The sequence below is a fragment of the Oryzias latipes genome, chromosome 8, assembly GCF_002234675.1.
Source record: "Oryzias latipes chromosome 8, ASM223467v1".
NCBI lineage: Eukaryota > Metazoa > Chordata > Actinopteri > Beloniformes > Adrianichthyidae > Oryzias > Oryzias latipes.
In genome coordinates this window covers 8,727,811-8,748,817 of record NC_019866.2, presented here as the reverse complement: position 1 = coordinate 8,748,817, position 21,007 = coordinate 8,727,811, and the positions used below count along the sequence as shown (strand labels likewise).

The following is a 21,007-nucleotide window of genomic DNA, read 5'->3' as shown; positions in this document are numbered from 1 at the left end:
GTTTTTTTAACAGATTAAAATAAAATCCTCTTCCAGATTTACTTGAGTGGTAAATTTAGGGAACTCCACACCTTTCAGCAAAATGTGATGAACCTCTTTAAAATAGGTATTTGTACAAATCTGTATATAAATAAATATATATATAGATATATAAAAATACGGGGTTTTGAAGGTATTTGTAGTTTGAAAAGACTTCACTTTAAAACATTTATTGTCGTTCACTACTAAGTGTCCCCTCAGGCATTTACCTGTCTCTTCGATGCACCTGTAGTAAAGACATCCTCATCTCTACCTGCCATCTTCAGGGACAGAGATCCCGCCCTCAGAGCTCGTGCGCAATTCCTATTGGCTGGCGGGCTGTTAGAGCGGTGTCAGTGTGGAGCACCTGGTCGTCAGTCATCCACTGGGCAGAATGGGACTGTTCGGTGAACTGACAACACGGCAATGCGGACTAAGGTCAAAAACAAGAAGAATAGTCCAAATTATCTTCTAAGTCCAGCGGGTAAGGGCTTTATTAGTACAGCGACAGAATGAAATAGGTAGTTCGCTTTGAAAACCACACACCAGAGAAGGTTTTTTTTTTTTGGCTTGGAATCAGGACGGGGCGGATATTTACTTGGGAAAACGCGGTACCACATCCGTATTTTTCCAGCCCTCGCTTCGTCGTGTGGGATCATCTACAACAAGAACTCCAGCTTGAATATTTTTTTTTTAAATACGGTCGCGCGTCGATTTTTCTGCGGGTAGCGCTTCACTTACCGGCTCGCCATGGTGGACTCTCCCACCATGAGGAAGACTTTTGTGGTTCCAGACATAAAGCCATTGGATTTATATGACTGCACTAAAGCAAAAATATGCGCAAGTGTTGGATGGCTGCTGGCGAAGTCGTACGGCAGTGCAGGTAGGATCTGTTTCAAGTCCCTAATGTGTGTTTTGGAGACTATATTTTAGGGCTAACAGTTTGTTTATATCCCGATAGCGAAGAACGCTAACGAGGAAAGCTGCAGTGTACAGTTCAGCATTTTTTAAAGCACAAAGAAGGCAGTGCGCATGCACAGTAGGCACTTTTCCCTGTGACACATGTCAGTTGTTCTCGGGCTGTGTGTTTGAGAGACAAGCGGGCCTCCTCTTGTAGGCCTCCCTTATCAAGCTAACTCATTTTTGCCTCGTTACTAGCCAGGAGGTCTGAAGTGACACTTCTGGTTGGTGTTTAAACCAGCAAACCACGAAATAGATGGGATTTAATCAATGCCCCCTAGAAAAGCTGCTTCTTCTTCTCCTGTGGTGAAAGACATGTAACCTATTTTCATTTCATATCACCTTGTCTCATGTTTTAAGTGTGATTACTTAACAATCATTCAGCACCTGTCAAACTAAATAAACTCTAAAGAAACCAATGGAAAAACTCATTGTTGTGTGAGGTTTAAGGGGCATTATCATGGTTTGGTCTGCCTCCGCTTTGACCCTGAAGTGGTCAAATTCTTCTTTGTTTTGGAACACCAAGGTCTCACAAACTATTACTTTTACATGACTGCACATAAAAGTAACCTTGTGTTCATTCATTCAAAACAATATGGAGGAGGATGAGACTAAATGGACTTGTTCAGCAATGTTTAAAGAGGGGATTTAACTTGAACCCATAGGATGCAGGTGTTTCCCAATCCTGAGCAGATCTTTGGTTTAGGACTTCTTCAGGTCTGTGTACTTGGTTTAGCACTGCAGCCACACCCAGTGGCCGAAGCAACACGCCAAGGAGTGGAAACATTGCCAGAAAACCCTTAGTTTATGCTTTAATCAAGCCAATGGCCTCGCTGATGGCTTCATGCAAATTCAAGATGACTTCATCTCGCCTCTTCTCAGAAGCTCAGCAGAACAACAGAACCGAGACGGTCTGAGTCACCAGGTCCTGAGCTCTTCAAGGTCAATTCAATTAATGAGGCCAAAATGTGAGTTTTTTTACTGTCTTTGCAGGTTATTGTAGAAGTTCTAGTGTGCTCAACTCAGTTCATGATTGACTTGAAATGCTAAGCTTGTGTGAATATCTAATGATAATCTGCTGATGTGTTTGTGTTAACATATCTGTGTTGTCGTGGAAAAATGCGATGGGGATTGTGGGAATGCACAGACTATACAGTATCAGAAACCAGTAACAATAACCATACGTTCCCATGGAAACATAAGCACCATGGAATGTAAAACTTCATATTCTGTGAAGCCTGAAGTAATTGGCTTGCAATTTTCTTTTTCTTTTTTTTTGTTTCCCTTAGACAATAACATGCAGCAGACCCACTTCTCTTTGAAAGGAGGGGATTAATCCCCCTATTATCTCTTTTTAATACCAGGACTTGTAGGTCATATGTTTTGAATACAGAGCAAACATAATTTAGTTTTTGGGCTATTGTTGACTGACATTAATTTAAGGGTGATCCAAGGAGACAGGAGATTTTGTTGGAATTAAACTGGGTTTACATGCTGAGTCCAATTATTTTGTGTCTGTTGCCTAAACGCAGATATTCACCCAAATGAACATGCAATTGTAATATAATACAAAGATCGTGTTGACATAATTACTCACCCTCCCAGTCATAAAAACAACTGGTTGTCAGCATAAATGTTATTTCTCAAAACAATATTAAAATGTAAATTTGTCTTCTTTGAAGCAAAACTTCCGTCACAGTTGCTGATTTTAATTTGAGCTCCTTTTTTTGTTGTTTAAAAATTGCCAATTGATAGAATCCCCTTTCTCATTTAGGCTATAAACAAGTTTAGTGTGGTTGGTTCCTCCAATTTGGAGATATATGTGCCCCGTGGATATTTATACTGCTCCCCTGTGCTGTCATGTTTGCTTCTGAAATCCCATAATTGAATAATATTCCTTGTTAACCGTGTTATTACATGCACAGTGGGCCTCAAATGCAATTTATGGCTGCTGTGGGGCAAGACGCAATGCAGGCCATTTGTGGCAGATCAGCCTCTGAATTCATGCAGAGATGAGACGTTTAGGTGCGGACTGCCTCATATGGGCAGTTCTCCCTTCTGAAAATTGTAGGTCTTTTTGAAGTTATCAATATTTTGTTCAGTTGTGCGTTATATTAAAAAAAAAAGGCATCTAAAGTCCAATCCAACAATATGTATTTTTTGGAAATAGACATGAAATAAAATGCCCTGCACTGGCATGAATAATATTTCAAGAATTTTATTAAATTTTTTGTTTGATAAGTCACCACAAACAAAAACAAAAAAAACGGTTATTTGAGTTAAAAGATAATTTAGGTAGACCAACATGCTGTCACTTGTACCACAGCTGATGTGGTTCAGGTGGTTCTAGCTGTTTATTTCATTAGAGATTCATTACCTGAGAGCAAGCTGTAATGTTAGCTGCTTTCACTACAGCTTGGTTTCAGAGCAACAAAACAGTACCTGCTTTGTTCCTAAAATAAAAGTGGATTATCATATGTTTTTTATTTATCCCGAGGAGAAAGGCACATTTTCCAAGTAAGAATACAGCTCATGGCAGTATAAAAACAAGTTATTTGGCCTCAGAAAGACTTTGGAACCGTCACGTTTTACGTTTTCTTCTGCCGATGTATTTATTCCATGTTGGGAATCCTTTCGGCTGAACTTCCTGCTGGCATTCTTATCTTGCAGTTGTATTTATATCTGAGCTCTTAAGTTATCTAATGCTTACTAGGGTTTCTGAACCTATTCTCTGTGTTTCTTAGCATTAAAACATGCAGTGAAAGGTCCCTTTTTGTGGAACTTATTGTATTTCTCCAGTCAAATCTAAAAACCAAATGGATAATGTTTTATTCAACCTTGTTTACCAAACCGCCTGTTTTTTTAATCAACATAATTCAGTTTTCTGGGAGCTGTTGTCTGTGATTATCTCTATTGGAAATCTGCAGTAATGTTTGTTACATGACCAACATGCTAGCCAACCAGTCAATTAAATATGACATTGGCCTTGTTATCAAACAGTACAAATCACTATAGATAGCAGCTAAGGCTGCATCAGAAAAAGAATGCTGTCTGATGAATGATCAAAAATGTATTCAGTTTGAGATGAAATTAGTTGATTTGGTTTTAGCTTTGTAAGAAAAGAGAAACTTATGAGAGTTATTTTATAGAGCTTGGAAAGGTGCAGTTGTTTGGGTAAAAGGAATCCAATTTAACTTCAAGGTTTGTTTTTTTAAAGTCCATTCAGTATTGCAGTGTGGGACTAAGCTTGTTAACTTTGCATGGTTGACCTTTGCCTCTTTTTTGCTCAAACCAGTTGATAAACTGTGACCGCGCGACCAACGAAGGTTGCTTCAGTTCACGCCAGCATCTGGTTTTACTCTAAATGCTTTTCTGGAGGCTTTGATGGGAAAATTTTGTGTTATTATGGTTTTGAGCTTCTTCTTTTTTGTGCTTTGGTTATTTATTTAAATTTGAATCATGATCAGTTTGTTTAATTAGGATCATGTGTAATTGTCAACTTAAATTAATGCTCATTCTGCCATCGGTTTGTGACACAAAGTCATCGTTCACTGCAGGAATTATTCATAGGGAAATTCTGACCATATCCATCTCCATCGCTTCACTGAGTGAAACATTTGCATCCTGCTTTGCTTCCTGATAATCCGTTCTTTCTTCTTAAAGAGTGCCAACCTTTTTTTTTTTCCTCTCTCTAACACATGTAGTCTAATAATGATATAGACCTCAAACAAATATTCACTAATGTGTGCGCTGATGTTTCATCTCCCAGTTGAAAATGTTGAAACAAATGAGCTCCTCACGTGTCTGACAAACTACAACAGCCATGAAAAGAGACGCAGAGCGCGGGCGGCAGTGTCTAACAGATGCTGTTTGTTGTGGCGGCTCGTGTTGTTGGATCTATGACAGTGAATGCATAACTAGATGAGTGTAGTGATCCATCTCTGATACAAGCCACCTTGTTTTAATGGAAAAGACACTGAGGGTCCTGCAACAACAGCTGACTGCTGATCTGCTGCTGCTGCTGTTTGACTTTGTTGCTCATCAACTCCCTGCAGCTTTTTATTTGAATGCTGCTAAACCTGTTCCTAAGCAGGAGCATCAAGTTTGCCTCTTTAAGATCGTATTGTTGCCCATATTTACGGAAATCCCAAAGAGAATAACCACCTTTAACTATTTGGTTTAACTGAACCTAATTTAAGATTTGACAGTTGACAGAAATGGGGTTGGGGGATAATCCTGTAGATCTGGAAATGGCATTAAACATGACGTTTTTACTAGAGAAATGATATACAAGACACCTGCAGGTACAAAGATGGGCATTCAGGTAACACTGAATATCATTATTCTGCAACTGAACATAAAAAAAAAGCTGTTTTAGTTTGGATTACTTTTTGAGGAGTGCTCCAGAATATTCAGACTATTGAGCCGGTAGTTTTGATGGCAAACATTCCATTTTTAATTTGAACTGCAGAGGATTTGGTGTCTAGTTTGGATTAGTTTTTGTCTTAAGTCAAGTTCTCTGTAATTATTTTTCCTTTTTTAGAGAAGGGGTTGATGATTGGATGGAGAAGTTATTAATTTTTCACATATTAACTGTAATAAAGCAAAATGAATCTAAATAAATATGTGTATGTTAGGCCTGCACAATATACCGCAAATTTATCGTTATCGCAATATCAAGCTGTGCAATATGCATGTCGCAAAAGACAGCAAATTTGCAATAAATGGTTACCTTAGATGTGGCCAAACAATCTTATGGCAGCTTGAAGTGTTTAATGGATTGAAAGAATCCCTTTCTGCATTTGACCAATCAGGTGGACCCCTTCACGTTGTTAACTAATCGGATGGCGCCCTATTATGTTGTATGTTCGCCTCCTACGTCAAAAAGGGTCATTTGTTGTATAATTTTTAATCTGTTGTAATAGAATGGGAATAATATTTTTGGTTGTTTTGCTAATTGTTTATATACCGCAAATTATATCGTTATCACAATATTAATTACTAATATCGCATATCGCGAGTTTTCTTCATATCGTGTAGCCCTAGTGTATGTGCACTTTAAGGTAAATACACAAATTCAATTGAGGAAATGTTATTTGAGTTTGATCATTTTGACATTTTTAAGTTTAGTGGTTAATGGCTACTAAGCACAGTAAAATGTTTGTCATCTGGACCTCTGAATGTGACAGCCGTGAAGCTGCAGTTCAAACATGTTTTATTGGATTCTAAGCGTGTCTGCATGCTCTCTCTGTAGAAAATGTTCCTGCGGAGCTGCGCGACCCCTTCTACTGTGACCAGTATGAGCAGGAGCACCTGAAACCTCCAGTCACCCGCCTGCTGCAGTCCTCGGAGCTCTACTGCCGCACATACAGCCTTATAGTGGGGGAGACTGCATCTGAGGCCCAACCCAAAGACAACGCGTCTCTGCTGCAGGTCCTCACTCAGAGGGGCATCGTTCCCAAAGACCAGGAGGCAACTGTGACGGCTGCAGACCTGCGGCTCAAACCCATTAAAATGGTAATGCTTAATAAGTACAAACGTTGTGGTTTTAGGTTAGGAAATACACATACTTTGTCAGCAGTACTCGGGTAGTACATTACATTTGTAACTGAAGTATATTTTTCACTTACTGGAGATGCAGCTTCTGTAAAGAACAACGTTCTGTGCCAAACAGCAGCCTGAAGTAGAGGTTCAGGTTGACTTGATATTGGGGTCAGGCTCATACTTTGATGCTCGGGCTTAAAGCACATCAAAAAGACCCCCCCCCCCCCCCCCTAACTCTTTCCCAGCTGATTTCAGTGGAATATTGGTTCCAGCTGTGTGACCTGGGGACGACTTCAGTTTCAGGGTGGGACGAGGATCGAGAGTTGATACACAATAGAAGGGGGACATTGGGACAAAAACTGAACAGTTCTGGTGAAACTTTAGAGGCTGTGTTGAGGGAATACAATGGGCTGACTGGGTAAGTTGACAGAAACGGGTTTGTCCTCTTAGTCTATGATAAAAGATCCATTCAACTATCTTTTTTTTACCCCTCTATGGTGCAGAGTTAAAAAAAAGTAGTTTTTTTTTTGGTTCGATTGTAAGTGTCGATTTACTTTAGGACATGCTTTAAAATTGGGATTTAAAGATCACAGTTCTCTCTTTGCATCACCAATTTGCTTTTACTTAGTTACAAGTATTATCATGCTTTGTCTTGTCTTGAACTTTCCGTTTTTGGTGTAGACGGATTGTTTTTGAAACTTGAAGGACTTTTTTTTTATCAGGAATAGTGTTGTTTGGGGAACATTGCAGTTCTTAGTATACTAATATTATGAGAAGCTAGAATATCTTTAAACACAACACAAAGTATTGTAAATAATAAACACTAGCATTTCAACTGCATCCTGGAACAGTTTAATTTTTTTTTTATCTGCTTCTGTTCATTTTTTGTAGCTAATTTACTAAATGTTTTGAATTAAAGTATTTAGCTAAAATAAGTTATTTACAGGCTTACAGTAAATTTAAAGTTACATAGTTACAATATAAATAAAGGAGGTAAGGATCTATACTTGCATAGCATTCTTTTAGTTTTTATGTTCATAAAGTCTGGATTTAGACATTTAATGAGGATAAAACAGATGTTCCTATGTATTATTTACTTTTTTATTTGTCTTAATCACACATACACCAGTTCACTTTAGGCTGAGGAGACTATCAGTAGAACAAAACAAAACCAGCAATCAAACTGAACAAAATGTTGTGAAAAATTTAACATTAAGCCTAAAAGATCCAACAGTTCTAGCTGTTATAATAGCTGTAGTTTTGCCATCATGCCTGCAGTAGTGTCTGAAAAAAATCCCAAGTACTTATGATGTTTGATGTTTATGTAGAAACATATTTGCTCTGGGTTGATGTGTTCAGTTCAGACAAGGTTATAGATCTGCTTCAAATGCCAATCAAACACTTGTTTGCAAGGGTAAAATCATTGCTGCATTTGTATAGTCTCTTATTTGGTGTATGAGCCTTTCAGCCACTGGCTTCTCTCAGAACCTTTATGCCTCTGATTGGCACTGCAGCTAGTGTGGAAAAGAAAGTGGGTCATTCTGCAACATTACAAGGATGGAGCATCAATGTGGGTCTTGGCCAAAAAAGAGCTTTGCAGCAGCAGAAATCTGCTGCTGGTGTCATGTTAAAGTTCAGATACATTTTTAATATTTCAGTGAGTGTACTAATGTTGTTGTTTTTTTTATTTCTGACCAGTGAATATAGATTCCAAGATTGTTTACCTTTCTGTGCATATTTGCTGTACGACCATCACCCTCCTAGTATCTTTGTTTTTGTGTGCTGATCCCTGTGAAATGAACCAATCATACTGGGTTTAGCCTAACCCACAAAAATGCTGGTACTAGTTTGGCATCGTTAGTTATTAATATCCTGGAGCATCAATTACCTTTTTACTCCATGACAGCGGTAATATCACATCCTTTATGTGTTTAGTTTCCCTGCAGATATTTTAAAAGATGGATGTTATTTATTTTTTTCGAACACAAGTTGTGGTCATTTTCTTCTAGTAGTAGTGATGTGTCTGTTTCCCTCTTCATGTGTTGTCCCAGCCCCCAACAGTCCTTAGATTGAGGATAAAGATCTTGGAAGATTAGAGTTAATCTGCCATACAGACTGAGCATCATCATCATTCATGATTGGTTGGCATGTCAGAGATGACCAGTGACTCATCCTATGGCTAACATATTTCATGTAGCATCTTAACACGTGTCCTAAATAACCTACAGGAAGTGGCTGTGATTGTTAGTCAGCTTGTTTTGCAATGACCCCCCCCCCTCCTTTATTTGTGTGTGTAAAGAGAGCTAAATAATGACAAAGTCAATCATGAAGTCACGGTGTATCTAACCTCCTTCCTGGTACCCTGTTGGGTACCTGTTGGGTACCAGGAAGCTGATGTGCTGGTAGCTTTCTGGTCAAGTGAACATCACTTATGGGAGATGATCAGAAACGATCACAATCATCTCAGGCAATCCCTTCTGTTTTTCTGGATGTAATTTACCGCATGAACTACATTTCAAACTTGTTGCCCATGTAAAGCGGCTCTCAAACGGTTTTGCTTGCTTCAGCAGTTCATACAGTACATGTCGGTGTTCATATGACATCTTTTCTCAAATCCCTTGTTGGGCCCCAGGCCTGCTTGATCCCCCCCCTGCTTGTCTCCCCATCAGCAGGCACCAGCCGTGGTGGGGGGATGGGGTTAAATCATATTTCAGACATAATCAGATTTTTTTATTCCACTGACCATAATCTCACTCATTTTGCACCAAGATGCCTTTGCTTTTTTTTGTGTGCTCAGGTCGCTGATGCGGTCACACGAGCAGCGTGAGGTCATTAAAACGTCATGTTGAAGGAGACTTTTCGTTTCTCCTCCTCTATCAGACCCTTCTGAAAAGTGCTGGATGTTTTGCAGCAGAGCAGGGCTAAGCCAGGAGGAGCACAGATCAGCGCTGCAGTTGGGCTTGTGCTGAGATGCATTGTGGGTCATTTGGTTGGTTGTTATGGTGATCTGGCAGGCTCAGGGCTGTGTGTTTGAGCGCCTCCCCTCTGTACTCTCATTAGGAAGCCTTGTGATTTAGCTTAGCGAGCTCTCCTGGGTCTGCAATGGGAAGTCCACAGGCAACCGCCTCTCTTCTCCCTTTCACTCTGCACTTCTTGTCTTAAATTACCTCTAAATAATTACGGTCTAACGTGACTGCAGAGAAACACTTTTCTTAACTCATTTTGCTATTATTGCTTTATTTGTCCAACCTTTTCAGTAATTGCAGGAAAAAATATGTGAAGAAAGTAATGGAGATAAATTAGATTTATTAAATTTTTTCCAGGCTCATTTAAGTCAAATATAGGGACGACAATGTTAAACTCTACCTGTTGGTTCGTTTCGTGAAGTAAAAGGGTTGTGAACTATATACACTGTACACACAAGGTCTTTTTAGTTTCTCATTCTTAAAAGTTCTGACTGTTGTTTTGGCAACAATATTTGACGGGCCGTCCAGCCAAAGCCACATTGCTCACAGTTTATAACCACAATACATCCATAGAGTTTTCCCCAATACTATCCAACAATCCAGTACTGACAGACTTGTCCCAACTGCCCCAGCGAGCGCCGGGTCTGCCAAGGTCAGCACTTTATGTCAGGGTTGAGTAGGCAGACATTTCGCCAGGGTTCAAACACTTCTAGATTCCCGTCCTCCTCCTCAGATGTGAGGTCAAAAGTGAGAATATGAGGTTGGAATGAAATTGTCTGGCTTTTAAGGTGGAAGTTTGAAGTAGTTAAAGCTCTGATTTGCACAGATTAAGCTCTGTGTTGTGTACTTGAGATTTGCTAAGTGGCGAGGAATGTGTGCCTTCCCTCTCTGTTGCAGAGAGTAGATTATTAAAACAAGGTGCTTGCTGCTGTTTATCAGGAGAACTAAATCTCTCACCAACATTGGGGAAAATACAGAATGACACAAATACAGTAGTCTAGTGAAGCTATAATATGACTTTGTTTTAAATAAGAGCAAAGGTGTCTCTGCCATCCACAAAAAGGATAGTTTTAAAATGTTTGGAAACATAGAAACTACCTGTGGTTTCAGCCTCATGGGTTTACGTGTACAAGGATTTAAAAGATAACAGAGTTAAGGTGCTCACTTTAACTGATCTGATAATGACTCTTCATTTAATTAACTCTGCCCATTAGAACAGGCTCAGTAATGGAAAAGGAAAAGGTTATTAAAACAGACACCGTCCATAATGTCAATAGTCATTGTGTGCATAACTAAACCATAGTCAGTCACAAGCCTTTGGGTTGTTTTGGAACATGTTGATCATGGATAGTTGGTTTAGCGATCTATTTACAGTCTCTCTATTATCTAGCAGTCTTTAAAGCATGAGTCAGACAAACAAAGAGAAAGTAAGTGGTTGAAGAGAAGGAAAGCAAAGGGGGACGAAGGTTAAGGAATGACATTCCTGGGACATTTACGTTTATCATATTACTGGATTGCAGAGCATTTAATGATTTAATGAGTGTACTAACGTAGGTCCAAAGTTCATCCACTTTTATGGATGTGTGTGTGTGTTCGCTTGCTAGGAACTGTTGGTAAAATCTGCTTTTGCCTAAAACATGACTCTGGTGACCTCTAGAGGGGAGCTGATAAATGATGACAGTGTTACATCAGAGTGAGTCTGCTCAGTGCTCTGTTAGCTTAGCATTGATAAAAGCCCAACTTTTGTGTTTCAACCATAGTTGGCTGATGTTGTCTGGACGTTTTGGCACTAATTTTTGTTCTTTTTCTTCTTCTTTCTGATTGGTGTAGAGTGCTCATCTGGCACTGATGGATGCTGTGATGGCCGCTGCGGCCATGGAGACTGTTGCCACGGTGAAGAAATGTGGTTCTGCCAACCTCCTGAGTGGAGCTGTCAGGTGGGAGGAAGCTCTGCTTCGATGGGTTAATGAGGTAATTATACATTTCATTAATACATCATGGCATATGTCTTGTCCAAAAGTATTTATTATTATTTACTACTGTCTGTTAACTTCTTTAAACCCAATAAATCCACGGTAGCTCATAAAAATGTGTCTAACCTTGTGATTATGCTGTGATTGGGAAAAGATTCATTGGTCTAAATTATTTTTTTTGTTACTCCACTTTGCCTTTAGCTGAACAAGAAGTTGAGGGAACTTCATGAGGTATCACCAAATGACTCTTCTCAAGCAGTGACGGAGCCCGAACCTGTTGAGCCCTCTGTGAGTGTTGAAATCATTTATTCCTTTGTTTATTACACAATCCGTGGATCCAACCTCACCCGATGATCTCCTGTGAGTGATTCACCAAGTTTTCTTTTTCCTCAAATGGGGTGTGTATGGATGAAAATCTCCAGAAGAAAAACCCAGCCGGGTGTGACCATCACAAAACTGCCATTCTTTTTTGTGTTTTAGTTGAGCTTTTGCAAAGCTGACATTTAGCACAACCTAGTTTGTGTTTTGTGGTGGGAGGGTCCCCAATAAAGCATCTTACTTGCAGGTCTAATTTATTTATTGGAAAGGAGAATTCTGTCTTCTAAACAAAAGTCACAAATCTGTATAAATGTTTTTTGTGAGCCTAGCAATATAGAAAGGAGGGGAAAAATCATCAGAAGACAATAACATTGAGTTTTAGTGAGCGTTACTGGTTTGCTGCACTGCTGACACATTTCAAAAAGGTAGTACATGTCACGTCAACAAATGTCTGTCTCTCCTGTTTGTCTTGTTCCTCCACTGTAGATTTAATACTTTACCTCTCCCTGTGCTCCATTTCTCTCCTGTTTTCCATTTTGTGTTATGGCCTCCTTTTCTCTGACAGTGTCCTACACGCTGGTACTGGAAACTTGTTCCTGTAAGTTCCTTCCTTACCTCTGCCTTCCTTTCCTATCCCTCCATCTCTGCAATGTACACATCACATTTCCCAGCAAATACCAGGTCTGTTTTTTTTCTTTCATATGCTGTTGTGACACTGCACCATTAATCACGTGTTGGTGTGCATTCGAATTACACCTAACATTAACAGAGGGTGTTGCAAAACGGCAAATAAAAGCTTTGTTTGTGGAAGCATGGGTGGTGCATGAAACTGGTTGCATTCAAGCAGGACTTGTGTAATGATATGCACAACTGGTTCCTCTGGTGTGTGTCGAAGTTGCGTGTTTGTGTAAGAGTTACCAGGCAGAGAGCGACCTTTAGTCAGTTTTTCTGCACTGGCAGTGGTTTGACTATTTTTATTCTGCATTTATACTTCAAAGTCCTCCATCTGTTTGCTTCTCTCTGCCTTCTGAAACTCTTGCGTGACTCATATGGATTGAAGAAGAAGTTCTCATCTTTCAAGTTGTTTCAGTCCTTTTTTATTTATATATATATATATATATATTTTTTTGCCATCAAATCATCCTTGGACCATTACTTACTCATTACCTTTTCTCATGTTAACATTCGGATGGAATCAACCCAAGATCCTGCATTTGGAAAAAGCTTAACATTTATGATCTGTAACTACACAAATAAAAAGCTTTTCTTTTTTTTATCCTTATTTTGCAGCTTCGCTATAGGAAAGACAAAATTCAGGCCAAACTAAAACCAACTTTTCCAGTTGTGAGTGAAGTTAAAGATCTGTCCACTGGCTGTGCTCTTGCTGCTGTCATACATTACTATTGTCCTGGACTGCTGAGACTTGAAGGTACCAGCACTGCACCACCAACACAGCCTCTCAGTTTGGCTTTTTTCAGTCATTTAAACACTTTTCTCCCCCAGATGTTTGCATGAAGGACTCCATGTCTCCAGCAGACAGTTTGTTCAACTTGCAATTCATCCGCGATTTTTGTGACAGCTGTTTGAAGGGCTGCTGTCACTTAGCACTTGAAGACATGTTATACACACCAGCACAACTCCAGGTACCACCATGATTTCAGTCATTAATCAACTCAGTAGTGTATTTTTAACAATCCTAAATTGATCTTAATTATGTCAAATGTTTCAGATCAACATGCTGAGTTTCTTGTCAGAATTGCTTGGATGGTTTGAACTACAAAAGCCAGATTTTGTTCAGCCAGTTGACACATTAGGTATTGTTCATTTTTTTTGTTGTCCTTTCTAAGTTGTGTTCAAACATTGGCGCTTATTTCATGTTTCATAGTCAAAATGGGTCCAATTTTCTTTGTCAGATGGATCCAGGCCTGTAACCCCCAGTAGCGTAAGCAGTGGCAGGTATGCTGTCCTTTTTCATTTTTCGATTTCTGATTCCTTTTTTTTAATTTTAGCTCTAAACATAAAAATGGAGTACAGTCTTAATTCAAACATTTTCTTTAAACCTTGTTGCCTGTTTCTGCACTTAACAGTTCCTCCCCCTCCGTCTTTAAGAAGCCTTTCCTCCCAATTTCAGCTCCTGCGCCGGGTAAGATTAAGACTGTTAGCTGTAACTTTATTTTTGTCTTTACCCTATGTCCTTGTGTCTTTATTTTATTGTGGTGGTGTTTTCATTGCTATTTAAAACATTTGTCTATCATGTGTTGTTTTGTGGTGCTTTGTGCTTGCGTGTGGTCTGCATGCCTTTACATGTCTGTGTGTGTGTCCTGTTGTACATAGGATCTTTGACTCAGTCTACCTCAATGTCTCATATAGAAGGAGTTGGAAAGACATGGAGCAAGAAATCCCTCGGGTAGGACCCTGCAAAAAAAAGGAACAAAATAAAACAAAATCTTTGTACATGATTCTCCAATTTAATTTGAATTTTTTTTTTTTTTTTTTTCTCAGCCGTCCCTTGTCTGGAGTGTCCTTTAGCATTCCCTTCGGTCTGGACAGTGATGTGGACATTGTGATGGGCAACCCTGTAATAACCCGCTCTGTTAGCTCAGATCAACTCAATCCAACAGGCCAAAACAGTACTAGGGTGCCATACGTTCCTCCTGAAGAGCTCAGCCATTTGCTTAATAAACCTACTGGTCCCAATGGGCCACATCGAGCATCATGGGCCACCCACGCTCCTAGTATTCCAAAGCTGGCAGAAGAGAATGGTTTTGCAGCGAATGAAACAGGAGAGCTTCCTACCATAGAAGAGGCTCTCCAGATTATTCACAATGAAACCAAGTTGGAGCCTCGACTACACCCTGATGGTGCTCCTGATGGATTCTACCTCCACTCTCCAGATGACCCTGCTAGTTCTAGGTATGCCAGCAACTCAGAACCTCTCAGCTCTTCTGCTCCATCGCGCTCAGGTATGATGCACCGACCCGCAAGAGAATCCAGGGAGCCTCGCCGCAAAAGAAATACCTCTGAATGTTCACGGGATGATGACTCTGTTTTGAGAGATGGCAGTGTGGATTCCGATGCTTCAGAAGACCTGCCAAAAGCTCAGTCCACGCCAAACACACCTGCTTATGTCAACTCTGCCAGAGGCCCTGGGAAAGAAGCGACTGATAGTGGTGTGAAGATGACCAGCTTTGCAGAGCGGAAAAAGAAACAGAACATTGACTCTCCTAAAGCTAGTGACCCATCCCCCCCTCAGACGACTACACGGGCGCAGAAGTCTGAAGAAAGCCCAAGCAAAAGCCCTCAGCTAAATAATGATGTGTCAGAGTTGGGGGTTCGGCTTGAGGAGAAGCGCAAAGCTATAGAAGCTCAGAAGAAACGCATTGAAGCTATTTTTGCAAAACATCGACAACGAATAGGGAAGAGTGCTTTTTTGCAGCTGAAAAAGGAGCAGAATGAGGAAGACGATGAAGCGAATTCTGAAGATGGCCGCGCTAACACCTCTGCAGATGATCTCTCCCGCTTGACTTTAGAGGAAAGGTTGGCTAGAATGGAGGAAGAAGAGCACAAAGAGCAAGACGAACAGTGCCCCCCTTTGGATTATGATGGTAGTGTTAAAGGAGGACATGCTCACAGTAAAAATGTCAGTCAGACCAAAGAAAAGACAGAACCAGGAGAGAAGAGCTCTGCAGCACCCGGTGAGAAAATGGCAGCTCCTCTAGGAGACTACAACAACGCCGTGTCCAAGCTGACGGCAGCTCTTACCTCCTTGCAAAGTGACATGCAGCGGCTGACGGAGCAGCAGAATCAGCTCATTAAGAAAACTCCAACTTCCAGCAACAAGTCCTGGGTTATTCCAGCTAGTCCTAAAACATCCACGCCAGCTCCACCCATGCGTTTGTCGCGTGAATCCACCCGAGGTTTAAACTCAACCTCCTCTTCTCCGTCTCGGAACGTCACAAATCACATCACTCCGCCCAAATCCCCGCATGTTCATCGCAGAGCCCAGTCTGTACCTCCTAAAAGTCCCAAACAGAGTCGTCAATTCGACATCAAGGTTCCAACCCTCTCAAGGGTCCTCACGCCTCCTCAAAATGTGGACCGCATCCCCCATCTTCGTCGAGCACATCCCTTAAAGTCCCAGATCCAGACGTCATCCTCTTTTTCAATAGGTGACTCTGAAAGTCTTGATGATCTGCGTTCTTCTGGACCCACCCCTTTACCTCCACCTTCCGTGACTCCCATACCAACTCCAAGTCCTCACGCTGCTGTGGATGATGCTCTCTCAGAGGCGGGCTCCAATGATGCCCAAAGTATTTTTAGCATGGACCTTGATGCTGGACCTTTGCATAGTCCTCTGAAAAGAGAAGGGCTGACGAGTGCAGGCTGCAGCTCTGGAGCCCCATCAGAGTGCTCCTTTGAGAGCGATGCTCCAGCAGGGATGTCCAACGGTAAACGCAGCAGCTTGATAGAGATCCCACTGTCTGCCCTGAGAGGAGAAGGTGAGGACGACGACCAAGTGCCTGATCCCTTCTCTGATAACATGAGTGACCAAACTGAGCCAGAATCTAAAGCAGGACTTGGTTTCTTTTTTAAGGTTTGCAAATATTTGTAATAGCATTATTTTCAGGCATGTTTCCAAACACAGGTTGAAACTGATGTAAGTGTCTGAATCCTGATTTGTAGGATGACAGAGATCGGTCAGAGGATGAAATGGCCCAGCGAAAAGCAGCTTTGTTAGAGAAACAACAGAGACGGGCAGAAGAGTTGAAGAAGCGTAAACTTGAGCAAGAAAAAGAATCAAAGTGAGATTTTTTATTCCCAATTCATGTCTTCAAAATCTATTTACCTTTCAGCCTGACCACAGCTAATGCTTTTTGTTATCGGATGCATTACTATATTCTGTATACAAATGGAAAAAAGGTAAACTCTAAAATCTGTGTACTGCAATTCTTTAAAATCATTGTTGCAATTAAACATAATGGATTTTTATCTTTTAGATTTACAAAGACAATACAGTACTGTTCCCTGTAAAAGTGTAAAAATTAGATGTAAAAAAACATTTTAAATTTAAATTAAAAATAAATCCCTATCGTCAAATAATTTTAGAAGATACAAGTTGGAATCCACATGATGTTTGCTATTAGGGCTCATCTTTAACTTGAATCGTACAATTTTTCCCTTTCTTCACTGTTAATTGACAATTTGAAAAAGTGAAACTGTTTTTAACAAAGCACTACTTTGCTCTTTTAGCAAGCCTCAGTGGATGCTTATTGAAGGCTGGGGTAATAAGGGTGAAGACAAATCCAAGAGCTCAGGCAGCCCTCCAGCATTCAGCACCCCGTCATCAGAGGGGACCCCCCAACGCAGAGGAGACTTCACCAGGCAGGAGTACGAACGGCGGCACCAACTGAAGCTTATGGAGGATTTAGGCAAGGTGCTGAAACCCAAACCCACCACAGTCCGTGATGTCAAGAAGCAGACACGCAGGACCGTGTCCAGAGATGACTCTGTCCTGTCCAACAGCCCTGCCAGGGGCTTCATTGGTAAACCCTCATCATGAGTCTCCAGGTTACTCTTTTGTTTAAAATGTTTTAAAAAATGTTTAACCTCATTTTTGTTCTGTCCCCTTATGTCCTTAATGTAGGCGCAAAGCTCAACAAAGTGTACTCCCACTCATCAATGAATTTGTCCTCAATGGCCAATGACTCTGGAAACATGACTTTCAGGAAATCTCCAAGGTAAAGTGCACAGTAGTGATGAGGGAGTTCTAATGAATGTTCTAAATTGTTTAAAGATACTTTTCTGTTCCATCCAAAGCAAGAAAGGAAAAGATATTTTGAACTTTCACTCTTTTGCACATTTATTTTTATTAATAAAAAATTTATTGGTTTTGTGTTCTACACCGGGATATATTTAAAAAATCAATTTAATAAATGCTTAGAATCATATTTTAAAGAAATGTTGAAAAGCAACCCAATCAAAATGTACAAGCAATTAAAGTAAAATCAAGGGTTTCTCTTACATTTTTTTCTAGTGTTTCTAGTTTCTCAGTAGCATCAGTGCTGCAAATGGAAAAAGTATGAGGATCTGTCACCGAATGCTAATACTTGTTTTCAGTGCTATCAGGAACAAAATAACTCACTTTAATTTTGTCTCATCGCTTAGCCGTTCACACTCTCCCGCCCGGTCACGGCTGAGGTCCCCTGGGCGCATGAGTGCTCAAAACGGGGATAAGGACTGGGAAAATGGTTCTACCATTTCATCCCCTGCTTCCATCCCAGAATATACAGGTGAATGCAATGCTCAAGACTGATAGATTAGCAAAACCTGTTTCTTTTCAAATGATTTTTATTAAACCCTCTGAGAATGCTTTATCTTGCAGGACCAAAGCTGTACAAGGAGCCTAGCTTTAAATCAAACAAGTTCATCATTCATAACGCCATCACTCGCTGCTGCCTGGCAGGAAAAGTCAATGAACCACAGAAAAACAAGATTGTAGAGGTAAGCCGTCATCTTTGATGTTTTACCGTTTTAACAAGGTCTTTTTCACTAAAATCCTTGAACACTCGAGGTGTACATTGATGTCAGCCTCTTTTGTAGTCCGGGCAAAACTTTCCCAAAAGGATGTGGAGAAAAAGTGAAATAAAGAAGGGACAGAATGAGGGAAAACTCAAAAAAGTGTTTGTGAAAGGTATCCACAAAGTACACTAGAAAAGTTATGTGAAGCTTAAAACTGACAACATATTTAGATAATTAGAATGTAAAAACACACAAACTTGACAAGCACAAAAATGCACACACGTCCAACTATACCTTCAATCATACTCACATCTATGCAGACAGAAATCTAAAACTATACAGACAGACACACAACCATATATTTTCCCATTTTGAGCACATCTGCTCAGTGAGTGTGATATTACTGAATGTAGAAAAAGCCTGATTGTTGGTCAACTTGTCTTTATTCGTTTTTCTTTTTTAGGACATGGAGACGAGCACAGCCAATCACTTCCTCATCCTCTTCAGAGATTCCAGCTGCCAGTTCAGAGCGGTTTACACAATGAATCCTGAAACCGAGGAGATGGTTCGACTCACTGGCATCGGCCCCCGACTCATCACACTCGACATGGTAGAGTCCATTTACAAGTACAGCTCAGACCGCAAGCAGTTCACGGTCATCCCGTCCAAAACCATGTCAATGAGTGTTGATGCCTTCACCATCCCTGGACACTTCTGGCAAAAGCGCCCAGGAACTCCCAAAAAACTAAGCACCCCAAAATAAAGACTTACCCGAGGTGGGTTGGGATGTAACTATTCAGGGACTCGAAGCCCACAGGACTCTCATTTTCCTTCAGTTTGGCCAGTACGTCACTTCAGTTTGTTCAGCTGTGGCCAGAACGGCTGATCGGGTTTTTGGCCAGTAATCAGCTTGGATGCCAAAAACACTCCAGTCAGTCATGCATACAAAGAAAACAGCCTCTTACGAAAGCATCGTCCGCTCCGATTGTAAAAAACGTAACATGACTGATTCCATTCTGGAAAAATACTACATTTTCCCTTTCCTCCTTGCCTTACTCTGCCGTGGCAAATAACTTAGACTCTTGGGTAAGAGATGGGAACGGCCACACTGCCTTTGCCCGCACAGTGTTTTTAGGACCCCTCCCAGTTCTGCTTGCTTTTTTTTCTGCTGCCTTTTCTTCCTCTAGGGCTCACTTTCTCCAGTCTGCTGATACTTGATGGCTCTCGGTTCGGATTGGAGATCTCAGTTCAAAATAAATGGCAGATAACACTGCTTTAGTGAATGTAAGGCATGAAATAACTTATTCAGGGGTGATAGCACCAGAAAATACCATAACGGATGGTTGTTTTTCAGGCTGAGCTTGTCGTGGCTTCTCTGTTTGCTGGTGGACACAGGGACACTGCCTGTGCCCCCCTGTAACTCGTGCACTCTTCTCCACTTCAACTCTCCTGCAGCTGTAGACAACTGGATGTGTTTTTATACTATTTTGAAAAAAACAAAACAATTTTTGTTGGACAAACTGAGACTTTGAGATCAGAAAAAGAAGAATGAAAGAAGAACTAAACTCCATGTGACCCTTTTTTGTTTTTACGCAACTTTCTCACTGAAAGGTTAAAGAAGAATCCTGAAAATGGGACGAAGGGCTCTCGGGTTTATGACTACATGGATGAAGCTCGTGTGTTAAAACTTATAAGCAATGCTGGTTTAATACTTTGAATGCTGATGACCTTTTTTTGGACAATGATTTGTAAAAAGTAAGTTGACCTCTGTGACAAATAAGCTAGCCTGCTGCTTAGTCAAATGTGTGTTTGAGATGAGTGGATGGGAATCAGTAGAGAATGTCAAACGATGGAAACCGCTGGCACTGTTTGCTTGTGCGTGATTCCATTCTTGAAGTCACTGAGAGTCTGTTTCCTAATATATTATTCCCTGTTTGTGCATATAAACAGTAGGTTTCTTAATGAAGGATCTTTCTGGACTGTAACAGCCCTCATCTACCCCTCAGTCTCTAGAGACTCCTTCATGTATAACTGAGGGAATCATGGAAAATGCCAAACGATCAGTGAAAGAAAACTGACCACATAGCTGCTTGTAATGGAGATATTGCCAGAAATGTGGGAGAAGATTATCTTCTTCTCTCCTGTTTTAGCCCTTTAGCACTATGACGGCTGCTGAAATGCAGTTATTTTTCAAAATCACTGACTGCCTCCAGGAAATGACGTTTAAAGTCTATTCAGAGACGGAACTGGAAAAATGTGGTTGAATGAATGATTAAACGCGTTTAGGAAGGAGTGTGTATAGAATCAATGTTTGTATTTATGTGCTAGTTAAGTCTTAGTATAAGATAGTTCAAATTATGTTTTGATTTGGTGCAATTTTCCCGTTGGAGTCCCCAGGTGACTATCGGGTATATTTATTTGCTTTTGAATTAGATTTCTTATTTGTTGTTTAGTTTCAGAATCTGTTTTTGCCTTCTTTTCTTTTATTTGTTCCATTTTTTTTTTCATTTTTCCTGAGGTTAAGAGTCAATGATGAATTTTCTCCAACCTGTCTTATTAGTCTTGTTTTTTTTTCCTTTTGTTGTCTAATCTGTACCAGCACACATTGTATGTTCATTTCATAAATTGACTTTCCTTGAAAACTGGACCAGAAAAAATAAAGTCTTTTTTTTTAATCATCTACTTTCGTTTCTTTTTGTTTTTCATACT

The 21,007-nt window shown here is 40.4% G+C and overlaps 1 protein-coding gene and 1 long non-coding RNA gene across 5 annotated transcripts; one reads left to right on the top strand and one right to left on the bottom strand.

Moving 5' to 3' along the window:
• Positions 1 to 248: 248 nt before the first annotated feature.
• LOC110015471 lies at positions 249 to 1,946 on the bottom strand. Its single transcript, XR_002290672.2, has 3 exons — positions 760 to 1,946; positions 565 to 677; positions 249 to 451 (listed from the first exon to the last, which is right to left on the bottom strand). It is a non-coding gene; the product is annotated as an uncharacterized LOC110015471 (long non-coding RNA).
• Positions 670 to 20,980, top strand: LOC101163173 (calmodulin-regulated spectrin-associated protein 3). Of its 4 annotated transcripts, none has more exons than XM_020705221.2 (18): positions 670 to 901; positions 6,233 to 6,495; positions 11,319 to 11,459; positions 11,663 to 11,749; positions 12,345 to 12,377; positions 13,070 to 13,208; positions 13,283 to 13,422; positions 13,509 to 13,593; positions 13,693 to 13,735; positions 13,867 to 13,922; positions 14,114 to 14,186; positions 14,282 to 16,373; positions 16,463 to 16,581; positions 17,030 to 17,322; positions 17,424 to 17,517; positions 17,945 to 18,069; positions 18,162 to 18,280; positions 18,762 to 20,980. In XM_020705221.2, exons 1-18 carry the CDS (start codon positions 769 to 771, stop codon positions 19,059 to 19,061), a joined length of 4,335 nt encoding a protein of 1,444 aa, XP_020560880.1. In that variant the 5' UTR covers positions 670 to 768; the 3' UTR covers positions 19,062 to 20,980. The 4 variants fall into 4 exon arrangements, with proteins under 4 accessions (XP_020560880.1, XP_020560883.1, XP_020560882.1 ...); XM_020705224.2 differs by having other exon boundaries at positions 14,153 to 14,186; positions 18,762 to 19,061; XM_020705223.2 differs by having other exon boundaries at positions 14,150 to 14,186; positions 18,762 to 19,061.
• Positions 20,981 to 21,007: the final 27 nt, after the last annotated feature.